This window comes from Scophthalmus maximus, chromosome 7 (assembly GCF_022379125.1).
Source record: "Scophthalmus maximus strain ysfricsl-2021 chromosome 7, ASM2237912v1, whole genome shotgun sequence".
NCBI classification, from domain to species: Eukaryota; Metazoa; Chordata; class Actinopteri; order Pleuronectiformes; family Scophthalmidae; genus Scophthalmus; species Scophthalmus maximus.
The window spans coordinates 11553360-11570595 of record NC_061521.1 but is presented as its reverse complement, the minus strand read 5'-3'; the positions used below and the strand labels follow the sequence as shown (position 1 = coordinate 11570595).

General features: G+C 44.0%; 1 protein-coding gene across 5 annotated transcripts in view; it reads left to right on the top strand.

Moving 5' to 3' along the window:
• Positions 1-17236, top strand: part of pde3a (phosphodiesterase 3A, cGMP-inhibited) — a 64066-nt gene that overhangs the window by 28616 nt on the left and 18214 nt on the right. For 4 of the 5 annotated variants that reach the window (XM_035642348.2, XM_035642345.2, XM_035642346.2 and 1 more), the window contains 2 exons: positions 7764-7814; positions 16198-16458. In XM_035642348.2, the coding sequence (XP_035498241.2) occupies positions 7764-7814; positions 16198-16458 (312 nt within the window). The remainder of the gene's footprint in view (positions 1-7763; positions 7815-16197; positions 16459-17236) is intronic. The other variant, XM_035642347.2, reaches the window with a different exon arrangement.

The window sequence follows — 17236 nt, the reverse complement described above, 5'->3', positions numbered from 1 at the left end:
CGACATCGCAGGTTTGGTTTCTGTTTATTTCAGGAGAGTGAGCTTGGATTTGTTCAACAGATCGCCACGCGACAACCGATTCATTCTGGCACAAATCTTCGAAACAATTGCGCTGCGGCCAGAGACGTTCCACCGCTGTTGACATACTGTACACCGTTTGAATCGGACTGTGAATTAAACCACACAAAGCCCACTGGCACCTTGTAGACTGTACAGGCCAGAGGGTTGTAAAACAAACAAACAAGTGAGTGCTGTGTTCCCTTCGCGGCTCTCCAGGCCCCAGCAGTAATCCTTACTGGACCATTATACACTAATGGCTTTGGCATGCTGTGTTGAGGTGGTCTGCCAGGTCTGCCCAGCCAGATCCAGACCCTCTCTTTCACCCAGCTGAAAGTGCGGAGCGGGGGAACTTGACTGCTTGACGGGGAGCCATCCAGGACACATAAGCAAAGAAAAACATTGGCTACAAAAATAATATTCTTAAAGAAAATACATTTATCTGTGAGACCACATTGATGCGGTTTTAAAAATATTTTAATTCCGTATTGGCTTTCATTAGGAGAATTTTGCTAAATCTGCGACTCATTCAATGCCACCATGTTCACTTTTGAAGTCAGAATATGGGGTACTCCCATCGAGGTTTTTTCTCTAGGCCATGGCATCCTTGAGTCCCTGGCTTTCGCCCTGGGAGCTCGACAGCTCTATCTCTGGTAGGGACTCGCACACCGGGTTTCTTCTAGGATCAGGCTCAAGTCTCTCCCAGGAAATGTAAAGACGATAAATCCCATTAGTCACACTCCAGAAATTAGAAGAGAAAGTGAAAGTGTGAAGAGTTAGGGGAGGGGTAAACAGAAAGCGGCGTGCAGACACAACACACGGGGTGGGAATTTGTGAAGGTTTTTTTTAATGCACATGCACGTGTGGTTTTGTTCATAAAGTCTGTGTGTGCTTGACAGGCCGGCGCATGAGAGAGAGAGACCGGAGAGGGTGTGGATCTGAACATCTTTTAGGTGCGTGCGTGCGTGCGCGCGCTAATCTTCGCTTACAAATGTGTTCCTCATTCCCTGCACACACAGCCTCTTCCACTTTGGCAGCCCACTTCAATAGTTCCCTTCCCTCCAGCGATGACGCAAATGACCCACGATGACTGACCCCCACGGTAAAACCTGTAAAACATTAGCCAGCGTGAATAGGAATGACTCTCCATACTCTCCCCTCAGCGGGCAGCCAGGGAAGGATTTATAGGTGTCCTTCCAGCGGACGGCTGTCGTGCTCTGGGTGGATGTGGCAGAGAAGGAGGTGGCTGGAGGCTTTTGGAGACACCTGGACAAAGAGCCAGACAGTTTGGGTCTACATTTTTTCTTTTTTTTTGGCTGTCTGGACCCAAGCCTTTCCACACTCTTCCTGCAGTTACACTGTGTACTGTACACACCCCTATTAAATCTGTTTTCTATTGCATTCTTGTATTACTATTGCTTTGTGTCCAATTAAATTCAGTTTACGAAGAGATTTTCCAAGAGGGATGAGAGTTGAAACGGGGGAGAAGGTTATTACATTATAAATAGTAGGAATATCAATACTCATACCTATTTACGTATCATTTCCATCTATTTTATCTGTTTTTTAATCGTGAGAAAATCTACCTTCTATATATATATATATATATATATATATATATATATATATATATATATATATATATCATTTTACTCTGTCATTGTTTTAGCGATTCTGTTTCTGAGGGCGAAAAGCTACATTTCGAAATCTCTTAGGTGTTGACGTCTATAAAGTAACACAAGATAATCTCTATTACCTTGGTGGCCTGTATCTGTCTACACTTCAGAGTGAGAAACAGATAAATAGAAGGTTCAATAATCAAAGGTCAAAAGTTAGATAGCAATTAATAGAGATGTTAAATTGAATGCTAACGATTATAACGGACAAATATTTATTTTATTCCAAATGGTGCGTCAAAGTTTCCTCATTATCCGAGAAGAGAATCCTAATCCTGAAATGTATATATCAATATAATCATAATTCTTTACAAGGACAGTTTCCAAAGAGGGTCCCAGGAGAAAAGAGCTATATGACACTAGTCATGAGAATACCTCCATCTACAGGTGCAAAACAAGATTACAGTTAATTTTCAAAGCCATGACGCTGAATATGGAGTTGACTGGAGCTCTAACCCCCATGAAAGTGGGTACGACAGTGTTCGATTCGGTGCCCTCACTAAGCCGCTGTCATATTTGAAGCCTACATATAGTGAGACTAAGTAGAATCTGACCTACTTTCTCTCCGTGAGCCGAAGTGAAAGTGAGTGCAGGGATGTCTGAGGGATGTCGAGCACTGCAGATGTCTGAATGTCTTTGACGGGGAGTAGTGATAAATGAAATGAGGTGGAATAACTAAGAAAATATTCCGATATTTAAAGACCCTGTGTGTGTGTCTGGGGGTGTGGGCGTGTGTGTGTTGGCATACGTATGAATTCATGACTTTGCAGGCCGTCCTGTAAGTGAGAGCATAGTGGCTTTAATTGGACAGAGGAGATGGTGCATAAAGCCCCTTGGGTCAAGCTGATTGGAAATCCTGCAGACCGATCTCGTGGCTCTTCAACACCACTTTAATTAACCCGACCATGCTGAAAGACCAGCACACGCCCTCTCACTCCCCTCTGCTTCTCTCCTCTCCAGGCAGGAGGTCTCAAGTCGGCACTCCTTGAAACCGTGTCCTCGGAGGACACTGGACTCGGGTCCTGGTGAATCCGGTGCGCTAACGAGCGAATACAGCCACCGCAGATCCGAGTGGACACACATCAACTCGTCTCGTGTCAAACCGGATAATGAGGGACAAAATAGGCGGCGGGGGGAAAAAAAAAGAACGAAGGCCTGATCGTGAATGAATGATTAAGAAACCCCGTTAGCAGTTATCTTGCACGGAGCTATATTAGGACAGGGCCGTTTCCGGTTCCTTTGCCAGACAGATTGAGCTCTGGAGTACGTGGATGACAGTGGGTCCGGCTCAGCGCGGGGCTTCGCGTCGTCCCGTGTGAAGGCGGAGCCTCGCCACGGGCGCTGCTGCCGTAGCTTCCACCACTTCACACGGGCAGGGAAGTGGTTCTCTACTGGTTATTGGCCGGAGTGAGTTAAACAGCAAGCATATTCCAATAGTTTGTTTGTGCTCTGACACCATGGTGTTTACCCAGCACCTCAGAGGCATGGCAGCTTGCAGTGGGCTGTGGCTCGGAGCCATGGTGGTGGACAGGGCACGGCTGCATACTGGCATCCACACTGCTGCCCTCTTAACATTCTGGGTGAGAGGAAGGCCGGGAGTTTACTTGGCCGCCACTATTTTGAGTCATGAGAGAGCATTTACAGAGCGCGGCGGGCATACTTTGGCTTGCTCCTTTTCTTTGTGTTTCTGACATTTTTCAGGCGTATGAGTATTCCTCCCATTATTTAGCTTCATGACGACAAATGTTTCTGAACCATCTTGTCATTGAGCTTGGCGTTGAAAGACTGGACACGTGAAGTGAGCTGCAGCTGAATCAAGTCAGTATGTCTTCATTCTGTGTGAAGGTTAATTACCAGTGTGTTTTGATACAGCAACAATTCTCTTACTTATTTTAATTCGTCCAAGTTTAGCCTCCATGTCAGTCTGGCGGTAAATTTGAAATTGTATCTTTAGTGCTCACGGCATTGAAAAGCAACCTCTCTTTCCAGGAACGTTGTATCGGTTACTCTTGATATTCCAGAGCTCGCTTTGACCTCACTGTGTGCAGGCGTCATGGGTGGAAAACGGCTCCAAAGAAAACTGTTAACAGTCTGGGGTTATCCACAGCAACCAGGACATTGTTCCTGGAGAGACACTTGCTATTGGAGATTTATTTTTAAATCAAGATTATTTAGTGCTGTGAGCGCCACAAGACAGAAATACGTTCATGGAAGCGGAAATGAAACGGATACCCCGAAACCTGGGCAAATTAAATCCAGGGTGTAATTTAGCAGTTGCCATGAGGTATGTGGAAAGCTGGCATCATGTCTTGTATAGATTTTATAAAATAACACCCAGTAAAGAAAATATATTAAATTGAACGTTTGGAACGTGAAGGGTCACCTGCAGCTGCGTCAGCGACGTTTGCTGCTAACAACACGATCATATTTTTTATTTTATTTGTTTCTTGAGAGCATCACTCCGGATCCTGAAAGTACAGTAAATCACCAGAAACACATTCACGCTGGAGCCAGAGTCCCATAAAAATGCCTCAGACCTCACTGAGTGTATCATGTTACTGTGGTGTCTATAGCGCTGTGATTGAAGGACATGCTTCCACTTTTCATGGACACAAAGCATTTTTGTTTCCCCTTGTTTCGTTTCGGCCTCTTATATATCAGGGGTATTGCTGTAAGTGATGGAGAGCCACTGTTAGACCTGCCTTATTCTGAGTTATGGGGCAGCATACAGGAATCTAGCAGAGGGTGAAACAAAGGGCATCGCTTCTACAAAGTTGCTATTTTTCCCAGTAGGTGCACTGGAGCTTTAGGACAAAAACAAATCCATTTGGAAACTTCACTGTCCTCACCGCATTATACTGCCTGGAGGGTGTCCATGAGAAACCAGGAGATATCTAAGAAATCATTCATGTGTGGTTTTACCTCTTCAGACACAATATTGGCAGTGAGCTGTCAAATGTTTGAAGTATAATCTTAGACTGCTGTGCTCCGTCCTCCTGGAGCAAAACATGGTAATAAAGATTGAACAAGACCAGTTGTTTATGTTCTTCCCATTCTTTAACATTATTATTTGTGAAGCTCTTCTCTATCATCATCATATTTCACAGTCATATGTACATATTTTAGTAAAGGTGTTTCTTACCTATACCAAGGAGCTCATGTTATTACCCATGACATTTCTTTTGGGGGGTGGGGGGGGGTTGTCTGTAGGATTACGCAAAAAGAACTGGATAAATTTGTCCCAAATGGGCCAGTTAATTTTGGTGACGATCCATTTAAAAGGGTCTATCCTGGATTGTTTTCCTTTTTTGATTGATTTCAGAAGATAATGTTTGTATAAGATACGCGAGACTGTTATTGATGCTTTTTATTTCAGAAAAACTGTGTTTGCATCAACAGATAATGTTTGCATCATCGTCTGTTCTGAAATCACTGACACCAAACTTTCACATCGGTTTACTGAACACATTTGGGGACGGTGGCACCAGACTGCAGCCACTGTTTGATTTGGAAAGCGAGCAGTCCATCATCTACATGTGTTTGTTGACTTTTGTCAACTTTTCAGCCAGTCTCAGAGGAAATGAACTCCATCGCGGCCTGTCAAGTCACTCAAGGGGCTATCTGTGCCACTCAGATTCGACGCTCGGCTTTGATTTTGTGTGTTTTTTTTGTTTTGCTGCATCAAAGGGTCCATGTAGACGTTTATGTAGTCTGGGTCTGTCTCTTTCAGAGAAGGCAGATGAAAGGTTGGATTACATAAGACCGTCAGACCCGCAGCCTGTTTATGTGTGTGCGCCTGGAGAGCCTCACTGATACTAGGACCTTGTAATAGAACAGGACTCGGCCGGGACCATGGAGCAGCCCGCTGTCCGCTCCTATACCGTAAAAGCAAAACCCCCATCACCAGAGCCATGAAGGATGAGACAAGACAAATCACCGGCTGGTTAATACTATCATTTACAAAAATTCACATCTCATACGTGAGCCCCTCAGATGATTGCTTGATGTTGTTGTTGTTGTTTTAATGCATGAGACGGTACACGTGCACGCTCGATGGAGCTTTGAAGTGACTCACAGATATGATCATGCTGACGAAGGGAGACGGCAGGCTCTCCGTAGCTGTGGTGCTGTGGATAGAAAATGGAGGACGAGAGAATGAAGCTTGTTATGAAAGAGCAAACCCCCTCATGCTGCAATGTTTTTACTTCCTAAATGTCAAACTATGGAGAGGCTGTTGTACCCTATGAATGGGCGTGCACTGCATTGTGTGTGCTTGCTCTTTTAGCGAACTTGTTGGCTCACTGTCAAGGTTATCATTTTTGTGGCGCAGATGCCCATTGTTGCCAGAACCTTGACCAAAGGATGAGGTGTACAGCAACTACCCCACAAAGAGGCCAACAGGCCAGACCTTGTATTCTATTCCGTCAAAAGACTTTTTGAGGGATCAAAATGTTTACATGAATTCAAAAGACAGGATGAACAGAAGCTGCTGTGAATCAAAACTGCATTCACGGTAGATGTGGCTATACGTCTCTCAATCAGCGTCTCACTGTGAGCGATGGTTTCCCACATGACCGCACAACTTTTGCAGAAGTTGTAAAAGTTGGGTTATTTCACATTCAAATACTCCTGTCTCTGCTTTTCTCACTCGCTAGGGGAGGGTGATGCTCGGTTGAAAAAATGGACTTTCAGGATGTCGTAAAATATGAGCAAAGTTTGAATCAAAATGTGATGACAGCTGGGGGGGGGGGGGGGGGGGGGGGGGGGGTGTTTGTTTATGTTGGCTCCTGGCAATCAAATTCCATTAATATTACAGAAATCACTTGACATTTGAGGTTTTCAGGGACTTTTTTATGTTTGACATAGAAGATATATTTGACATTAAGTCTATTTGTTTAAAAACACAATTGAATAAACACAGCTGTGAAATAGGCCTTAATTTCCCATTATGTTCAGAACATTGACTTATTTGATGTGAATATTGAAAATGCTAAAGTTAAAAGTTCACACATTGGTGATTAAAAAAAACAACTTTAATGCTGTAATAAACACAAAGACATTTTCCATTCATCTACACCGAATTGGAGCAGAGAAAGAAGTATCGAAGCCAGATAAGTTAATCACAACGGCACATAGAACTAAAACTATGTGTGTTTTTAGACATAGCTGGAGGTTTACTGACTGGGAGAGAAAATTTAGTAACGTTGTTCAGTCCTCAATTCAATATACAGATATCACAGTGTGCCTATGGTCGGTAATAGACTGTACTCCCTTATAAAACGGCAAAAGGAGCAGTATACCTCCGCTATTGTGTTTGTTTAGACGTCAGCAGTGGAACAACACGGCTGTCCACACAGGCCCATTGCACAGGCGACTGAAACCCTCTGGTTTTCCTAATGTTTTCCCTCACAGCGTGACACAACTCGGTGACCTCCGCTGACTCAGTAAATTACACCTGAATTATCAATTTGGCTCGTCTCCCGAGCCCCTGAGCGTATGCAGCAGCAATCTGTCACAGCGGCATGCTGGGTTTCACCGGGCTCCTCAGTTCTGGGCCAGAGAGCCCTAACAGAGGCAGAGGGGAGGGGGCGGCTGTAATGTTGCCTCGGCCCTCCTGCAACGTGTGCGCCGAAAATCAGCGAGAGAGCTGATGCATTTGGTGACTCCCACGAAAGTGGAAAACAGGTTTACAAGGCCTGTGGGAGGACACAGTGGCTGACGATTAGGCAGCGTAAAAATCTTCAGCCTCCACCAGCCCCTTAGGCAGTGAATGGGAGCTAAAGTAAACCAAACCTGACCATGAAATCGCATTAGATGTCTGCGCTTAATGGAAAATGAAAAAAGAAAACAAAACCATTTTTTTTTTTTTTTTGCATTTATGCCCCCGCTTGCCCTCAGCCCTTTGCATCACCACTCCTGCTCCTCCTCTTTGCTGCTCCATCATGGCGGGGCCTCTGTTGTAGGACACCAACAGAAACAGGATGTGTGGGACTGCGCCTTGAACATGTTTCTGTCTCTGTTTTCTCACAGATGCTCCCCCGCTCCGATTGGGACCACAAGAGAGGCTCCCGAGGATCACAGGTTAGCACTGTCCACAGCAAAAGAGACCCCCTAGTAATAACAATAATGATGAACAGCTGACTGGAAAACACACAAACACACAGGAACTAGCTCCCCGATCTCTGTCACTCGCCTACACACACGCACACACACACACACACACACACACACACACACACACACCTTATAAATGACGCAAACAGCAATAATCCGACCACTAATAGGGCCTGTTCACCCACTCATTTTAGCCGTGGTTAAACAGCATGTCCGGAGGTGTCACTTCCCACCAGAGCCCTTGGTGCTCCCTGTTTGTGTAAAGGACGCAGGCCGCTGAGGCGCTGCACAAGCCATTAAAGGCTAGTGAATTGAAACGAGAAGGCCTTGGCACAGGACACACTGGCTTGTTGAGGACAGACACATGCTGCTCCATCCTTGAGATTGCCTTTCACATCTCTGTGGGGGGGATTGTGCGCATGTGTGTGTTTGGGAATTGATGTATTGAACTATTGAACACGACAAAGCCACAGGGCAGGACTTCTGGAGTACGCGAAGAACAAACAATGCCCTTGGCATCGGCATGGCCATACACACCGTGTGTGTGTGTGTGTGTGTGTGTGTGTGTGTGTGTGTGTGTGTGTGTGTGTGTGTGTGTGTGTGTGTGTGTGTGTGTGTGTGTGTGTGTGTGTGTGTGTGTGTGTGTGTGTGTGTGTGTGTGTGTGTGTGTGTGTGTGTGTGTGTGTGTGTGTGTGTGTGTGTGAGAATGGACTGTGCGTCTATGCTGACGATGTACAGCATGGTTGGGAAGCAACTGAATGCTGCAAAGTTGTGTATGGAGGGAAAATGAAGGCATTTTTCCTTAAAAGTCAACATGGATGTGCAGGACCAGGTTTGAAATCAAATTAAACACTATATAATTACCTCATCTAGTATCTCTTCCTAAAACCAGACAGAGACATTTTCTACGTGCATGTTACACTTCTGAAATATTTTCCAAAGCTTGAGGTGCACCAATAGAGTGAACCATATATATCACAGCTCCTTGCTGAATCTTGGGCCTTTTTCTTCACCCCCCCCCCCCCCCCCCCTCTCTCCACTGACTGTCAAATTAAAGGCAAAAATTCCATTAAAAAAATATTGTCCAAGGCTCAATTCAATTTGTTATGTGGGTTTAGCAGGAAAGCACATATTTTTGATTGATGCATTCCCTAAGCTGCTATTTAAACTCAGTGGTCAATTCAGTCTTCTTTATTTGGACTGGTGCGACGCGTTCGTCAGCGGAAACCTCTAATAGACGAGAGACTGACAAGAGGTGTAAGGGGTCAAAGCTTATTTTGGCACCTCTCTCTCCATCTCGTGGCTATTTTCCCTTCACCAGGTTGATGGTTCGAGAGGCTGGTAGCGCGTCCCTATGCCGTGCATGAGCAAATCACACACTTTGCTCTTTAGCCAGTGACCAGAGCGCTTGATTGATCTCCACTGCGTTGTATTCGCCAACATGCGCACATCAGTAGGCTTAATTTCCAAACCACATCTTTTTTCCTTTTTGCTTTTTTTTCCTGTCCAAAGCTTGCGTTGGATGTTTTAGCTTAGGAATCGACAGTGAAGTTATGTATGGAAAGAGCTATTTAAATATTTGTATTTGACTTGAAAACACATTGATTTTGGAACATAACCGCGTGGATATTATTGGAGAAAAGAATGTTTGTAGGCCCGGATCTTGCGACTGTTATTCTAAATTACAGAAGGGCTGGACGAGCGGTCTATCAGACAGAGAAGCCATGACATTGCAGCCATGTGGAAGATTTCTCAAAATCGCTGTGAGCATTGCACTTCAAAAACTTGAGATCAGCAGTTGTTTTTTTTCCTTGTAAATGCAGGTTTGGGAGTTGAAAAAGGTCACTGCCCTTATTTTCTCATTAAAGTGGATCCTGTGGCAAAACTAAATTTAGGGCTGAAAGCGCATGAAAACATTTAACCACCTGCACTTTTGCTTGTCCTCTGCCTGGGAAATAATTGACCCTGCCACAAATGATGCTGAGGCATTTTGCAATTTTCAAGGCCCCTACTTTTTATGACGTGGAACAGTAAAACACCTCTGAGCTGTTGCCATTTCTATGAGAGAAACTGCGGAACTGTGTTTTATTTTATTGCGCCTATTCAGTTAGCAGGATTTTTATATACTCGTGACTGCGTCCGTTGCCGTGCTGATGATGGATATATGTTTAAGCACTTGTATCGTGGTAAATCATCGCTCACGTCTGTTTCACCTCATGCATCTCTTTTGTTTGTTCTGTTCTTCATCGCTGGCTTCTGCCTCTACCAGTGTGTTTGTGTTTGTCTGTTTGGCTCCCTTGCTGGAATCATCACGTGGAAGGAAAAACAAGCCTCTCCTTTGGGACGAGATTAAACCTGACCTTTGCCAGTAAATAGTTAATAAGGCAGTTATCCTTTTCTTGTTTCTTTTTGCCCCCAACTTCCCACCCCCAACATCACCACCACCTCCCCTTTGATAAAATATGTGATGGTTGGTAACTGTCTCATGGCTGCAGCTGAGGACCTGGCTCAGCACAGTTTCAGTCTTAGCCAATGGAGGGGTTGTACAGGAAGTTGCGTTGTGGTGGGGGTGAGGGTGGGTTTGGAAGCGAAAGTGTGCTGGGCGTAGTTTTCTGCTGCAGGAGCCGAGGTGGAGAGTGAGGAAAGTCTCAGTGGAGTTTTGTGTTACGGTTCTGCTGTGATTCACACTGTATCACTGCTCTGTTATTCTAAGTGGGGAACATCACCATCTCCCAGGCTCCTCTTCAACTAATCCATCTCGACAGATGCAATCAGTCCCTTTACACTAACTGTGCTGCCACTGAAATAGAAAACTGCACGGTGATGATTTTTCAAAACATGCTGAGAGTTTGCGCAAATGAGATCAACCTGAGAAAAAAATCTCCAGTTTCTCGCTCAGCATATTCTTACATTTCTCAGAGTGTGAGATTTTTGTGCGTGGGGTTAATTGCAAAGTAAGCACAACAGTGTGCGTATCTGTGTGTCTCATGAAGAGCCAGAGCTGCTGACATTATTGAATTGAATGTGTTTTCCAAGAAAATCCAAAACAGTTCCTTCTCTAGTAGGCCCCCGAGGCATGTGTCCGGATTCTAGCTCTCCTCTGGGACACATTATATTCTCACCATTTCAAAATTTCAAGAAGCCCACATTTCATTGTCATTCCACTGGAGGCCCATGGGACTGTGTGTTTAGATGAGGGAGTTCAGGGGTTAAAAGTGCATGTAGGGGACCGTCTCAGAATTCCCAAATATGTGACCTCTCTGTCTGTGTATCCCATTAATAATCCTCATTAGACATCTTCTGCAGAGTTATTGGCAAAGAAATACGGGGACACAGCCGAAACACCAACAATCACATTTTAAAGTAGATGGTGTTGTTTACATCAGAACTGTAACTTTTGAGCGTGCTATGAAGTGTTTTACAAGAGCGCAAATGTGATTTGAGAGGAATATGTATTTTGCATTTGTATTTTATTCTTAAGTTTACTGTACAAAAAGCCAAAAAGGGATTAGAAGAAGAAGTGTTTTTCACTTTCAAAATGTGCAATTCCCTTCTCTTTTTTTTTATTCTTGAGGGGTACAAAATGATTTGTCTTTATTTCTGAAATGTAGCTAAGATTAATAAGGATGGAGGCAGGCATACTGTATGCAGTATAAGCTTTTTTCTTCTGCCCTCCTGCCGTATTTGTTGTAAAATGTGTTTAAATTTCAATTTAAATACTACTACTACAGCTATTACTACTATTACTACTACTACTACATGAAGTTATTGCACCACATTTAAATATTGTGTATTCCTACTCAAACACTATTTTTGGCAAAGATTTGTCAGCATGATTTATTCTATGTTTTCAAATATCACCTCAGGGATTGGTGTAGTTTGAGTTAGTTATTAATCAGAAAGAAGAAGAAAAAAATGGAAGTATTTCTATCAAATATTCTTGGTCATATCTCCATCGACCTTGTTCAGATTAAGAATCCAGATTATTATGAGTTATTTTGCAAACATACCCTGGTCCATTTTTGGTCCATTTTACTGCAACTAAAGCTCCAGACACAGTTGGGCCTGAAGTACAGAGCGCCTGTGTGGACAAACAGCTTCTCACTCTTCAGGAGTGATGGCTGGTTTGTTTTGACTGGCCCTTGGTCGGGTTTACATGAACTGCTGCTCTGGTGTTAATCTATGGCAAGTCTATTGATGTACTGTTCCAAACTGTGTTCAAACAGTAAGAACATTGATCATGTACACTGTTGTTATTCATAGTAGAATGTCATAACAGAGTGTTCACGCAGGGTTCGGTATATGAATCGGCTTGCTGAGTGGATTGGAGTCATGTAGTTGCTTGTAGTCATTTTTATCTAATGGAGCAGCAAAGCTGGTGGCTTATGACCACATATCACAAAGAATGTTGGTCACTTTAAAGATGCTGGATTTGGATTTGGTTTGTTTGTTGGTTTGTTTTTTAGACACATACTCATTTACTGTACTTTCTTGCTGAGAGTTAGCTGAGAAGATCGATATGACCGTTATGTAAAATGGAATCTAGGTCCAGTTCTGCTTGCTGGCTACAGCTAAAGGTACCAATTATCACAAACAAGATTACATGATTAGTGAGCTTTGTAGGTGCTGGCTGGTGGAATTACTTTAAACAATTTTTTTAACCTTTGGACAGGGTGAGGGCAGCCATTTTTTCCTGTTTCCAGTCTTTGTGTGGGGCTATCTGGTTGCAGGTGGTAGCTTTATAATCACCCTACAGATGTGAGAGTATGAGAGGTATTATCTTTTCTAACTTGCTGCAAGAAAGTCAACAAATATATTTCCCAAAGTGTCAAACCATTGCTTTAACATATTCTCCGTTTTTCTGGGTCAGTTTAGACTCGTTTTCAGTGTCCTAAAGGACACAAATTAAAGTTGTAGTGTTATTTCCATCATTTGTAAGAATTATCTAAATTCATATTCAAAAAGAAATATTAAAAGCCAGGGTAAACTCGGTAGGCCGATGAGCAGCTCATCCAGTGTGCCAGTGTATTTCTCTGCGGCTTGTCAGTTTCCCGGTCTTCTGCTACCAGCTGTTTTCAGGGCCTGTGTGTATGTTGCCCGTTCAGACTGATCCATCTCACTTTGGTGAATCATTTTCAGTCCAAGAAAGCTGTTGTTGTGCTGACCAAAGAGACAACTTTTTTCTTTTTGCTGTTTAATCTCAAGTAGTTAATCCCATCTCTCTGTGCTGCTGCGTGCTACGCTGACTCTGAAGGGCGAACATCCCGGAAAAAGTGTGAGAGTGTGAGCCGGTGGCAGACATTCGTTGACAGCTATACGAATGTGTAGGTTAGGATATAAACGAGATTGTATTTGGAAGGTCGGAGTACCTTGGTTTTAATCACGGTGTTTGATGGACACTACAGATGTATCCAAGGTAAGAAAATATGCCAGAGCACTTTTGATTGATTTTGAAACGCGCCTAGACCACATCTATCCAAAACCTATTTTCGTCTCTGTGATACTCGCAGTTCTTCCCACTGGAGTCACTGGGGCTTGTGTGAGATCTCTTTCTCTCAGAAGTTGAAGCCTGCTGCCGCAGAGGTGGCCATGGCTGATGAATGAAAATGATCATCTAACCTGACAGGAAATGCTTATATAACCTTCTGACATTATGTAACTTACCCTCAGTTTGATCTGTTACTGGATGTCCACAGATGACTCTTGAGTTTTAGTTTGCAGATTGTTGGAGGATTAGGAACACCAGGAGGCGCCGTCCAGCCAAGACTAAGCCAAATAACAGCTTCCATAAAGCTTGAGCCAGGGACGGTCAGGACATTCTCTATCTTTCCCTGCAGTCATCTTTGTTTGATAGTTGGAAGGTCTCAATCCTCCCTCTCACACACACACACACACACACACACACACACACACACACACACACACACACACACACACAGGTCAAATAAAGGGACAAATTCAGTGGAAGCAAGAGCCCACTGTGCCCCGAAGCTTTGTATAGGGTTAGGGTCCGGGTCGCTCTATGTGATGACATCATAAACGAGGATTGGCTGAAGGGAGTTGTTGTGCCAGGAACCTCATACAAATTGTTGGTCTCAAGGCAACAGCCGACCTCTCAGTGAGTGGCCCGCTCTCAGTGCAAGATTTAACCCAGCACATTCATCATTACCATGATTTGTGTGCCAATCAGAGTGTAGATTTCTGTGAGCTTTTGCATATGTATTGTATGATTCCCCTTGGCTTTTGAATTGGCTGCGTGCGAACTATAGGGTAAAGTTGTGACACGTTGAAGATGCGTTTGTGTATGCACACACGCAGGAGTTCGGAGATGCTCAGACCCCCTAAGCATTAGTGTTGTCCCAGTCCAGCCAGATGTTCTTATTCTCCTTTAACCCCATTTAGCAAACTCCTCAATAAGCCTGTAGACGAGCTGAGGGACAGGTGTTTACATTCTGTCCTCAGAGCATGCATTAGAGCAGAGCATAGGGATGAGGTAGAAGAGAAGATGCTGAGGAGAGGAAGGATGATAGGAGTACAATATTCATCTGTCCAGGAATGATCCATCAGACGTCCCACCGGATGTCTTCTTGTCCTCAATAAGAGATTATCTTGGTCCCAATGCTGGTCGTGTCAGATTTATCATCACGTGTAGGGGAATGTCCTCCTCACACCACTGAACACACACCTTTTGAAAGTTAAAACATGTGTTGTTCAGGCCAGCCTCTTGCCACTTGATTCTGGGTACCTGGTGTCAAAGGGAATGGGACACTGGAGGAGAAAAAAAATCTGATAAAAAGGCAACTTGTGATTTTATTAGATAAATTAGCTGGCTGCCGAGACTGACCTGTGTTTAGTTGCGGTTGTTCAACCGCTCTCGGCTCAGCAATTAAAGCGGGGCGGTGAACTTTTCACTTTACCCTGTGAAAACAAGGCAGGCTCACACCACCCCGGTGCCTTCAAAGCTGTGGGGCAGACGGTCAGAAACAGACGACGGCTGTTGGTCGTCTGAGAGGTTTCGGAGTGAAGAAGTCAAAGGTCAGATTCTTTCTGAGACACAGCTAATAAGTCCATTCATTAAGCATCAAGTAACATGCAGCTGCGCTGAACATGTTTCAGCCTCATGCTGTTGTTGAGACCTCTTAGTTATGGTTTTGATTTCTCTGAGCGAAAGGGAGCCATATAAGTTTATAATATAACCTCTGATGTGTGAGTGGTTGGGAGTGTGCATATTTGTGTGTTTGCCTGTATGTGCGCTTAGTTGGTGTGACACCACAACTATAATAGTCTTCACAAAGCCTGGCAGCATCGCAGTCTGACACTATGACTAAATATATATCCTCAAATAACGATCCAAATACAACTGTCTATTGTTTTATTATTTTCACAAGCGTCATTCTTGATAAATGTTATTATCTTTCCGCTACTGTACAACTGACATCCCATATCATATTTGCATACAAACAGCTTTCAAGTAGTCTTCGTCTTTGTTATCATCACCTTCAGTTGTTGTTGTTGTTGTTGTTATATAGTGTTGTTATATGATATAGCATTTTATGAGTGAATGAAGACTAGTGATGAAAGAAGAAGCATTCAGGCAATTTATCTAAGTGAATATAGTGACAGGGCAATGTAATAATAATCAATCATTATTTTTTAAATCCTGCTTTCAGAATTCTACATGAATGTAAATATACTAATATCAAAAGTAAAAAATACTCAAGTATTCAAGCAAACTCCAAACTCACCCCATCAGTGTTATTATTGTATATGACGTTACTTATACATTGATGTGTATTCAGTATTTAAAAAGTAAAGCAGTGTTTGCTGTGCCTCTCATCACAGTCAGCATCACAAATATTATCAACTTACCACCTGATATATTATCACCTTGTAAAGTTGTTATAGCAAACAAAAAGCTGCCGGTTTATACATGGAGCAGATATGGAAAAACATTCATAATAGCATTCGAAATAGTTTCTCTCCTTTCGATGTGAATCTGTATTAGCTGGTTCAACTTTAGTTAAGTACCTTAGAATTGACTCGAAAGTGACGTAGTTTTTTCCACAAGTGAGAAATATGAAGCCCTTTGTCTAAATGCTAAACTAAGGTATAACCACCGATAGCTACAGCATAGTTCGACTTCTGTAGGATTAACGGCACAATTGATGCCAATGTTACTGTTAATCACATCATGTCCTCACAAGGGAGCTGCTGTTTATATACCTGCCCTTCGTGCCTGCCACCCCGGGGCTGTGCACAGCCGCTACCTGGCCCAGCCATCAATCAGCTGAAACTCACAATGGCTGCGGCAGCGGTGATTGTTATGTCTTGTTTCTCTGTCACCCCACAGTCATCGGGCACCACCGTCATGGTGGACATAGCAGTGATGGGAGAGGCCCATGGACTAATCACAGACCTGCTGGCCGACCCCTCCCTGCCCCCAAACACCTGCACCTCACTGCGCGCTGTCAGCAACCTGCTTACCACCCAGCTCACCTTCCAGCCGCTGCACCGGCCACGCCCTGCCCCCCTGCTTAACCCCAGCGACGCCTACATATGCTCGGACTCAGAGGAGGGGCCGGAGAAAGGAGAGAAGACGTCCATCCACAAGGTAAAGAAACAAGACGACGAGCAAGTGTCCTAATTTACGCTTTACCGGCAAGGTGTGCAGGACGGAAATATGAAAGTGGGGTATGTTTCAACCAAATATCCAAAGTCAGAATTGTTCACCAAACGTCGTCAAGACGCAGAGACAACAAAACAATTTCATTTGAAAACGGCCGAAATGATCCTCAGATGGAAATGCGGTCCACCTTATTAAGGCCAAATGATTTATACACCACGCGGCGCTCCCCACACATGTTAATCTTTTAGCCCGCGTTTCGGCTAATGAGTGTTTCCTGCTCTCAGAGCTTTTAGCATCAAATGAAGGAGTGTATTTTCATAGAGTTGAGTGAAGAAAAATAGAGCACGTCGACTGCTCGGAGCACTGTTCTCCCTTTCATAGCCACAGCTGTGTCAACATGACAGATGTGCAGGGCCAGAGTGTGTGTGTGTGTGTGTGTGTGTGTGTGTGTGTGTGTGTGTGTGTGTGTGTGTGTGTGTGTGTGTGTGTGTGTGTGTGTGTGTGTGTGTGTGTGTGTGTGTGTGTGTGTGTGTGTGTGTGTGTGTGTGTGTGTGTGTGTGTGTCGAGTAGAATAAAGGCAGCAACACAAAGGTGAACGTGTTTCTCAAAAGGTTACAAAGAGGGGCAAGTATGTGTCAACTAAATTGGCCCCCCAACCCGATTATGGGTCAGACTATTATCTGAGGAAGACACCGATCCCGGCTGTCTTGGAAGCTGGCGTGTGGTTGCTGGCTGCGCCGCCATCCAGCCAAGTCGCTCGTCG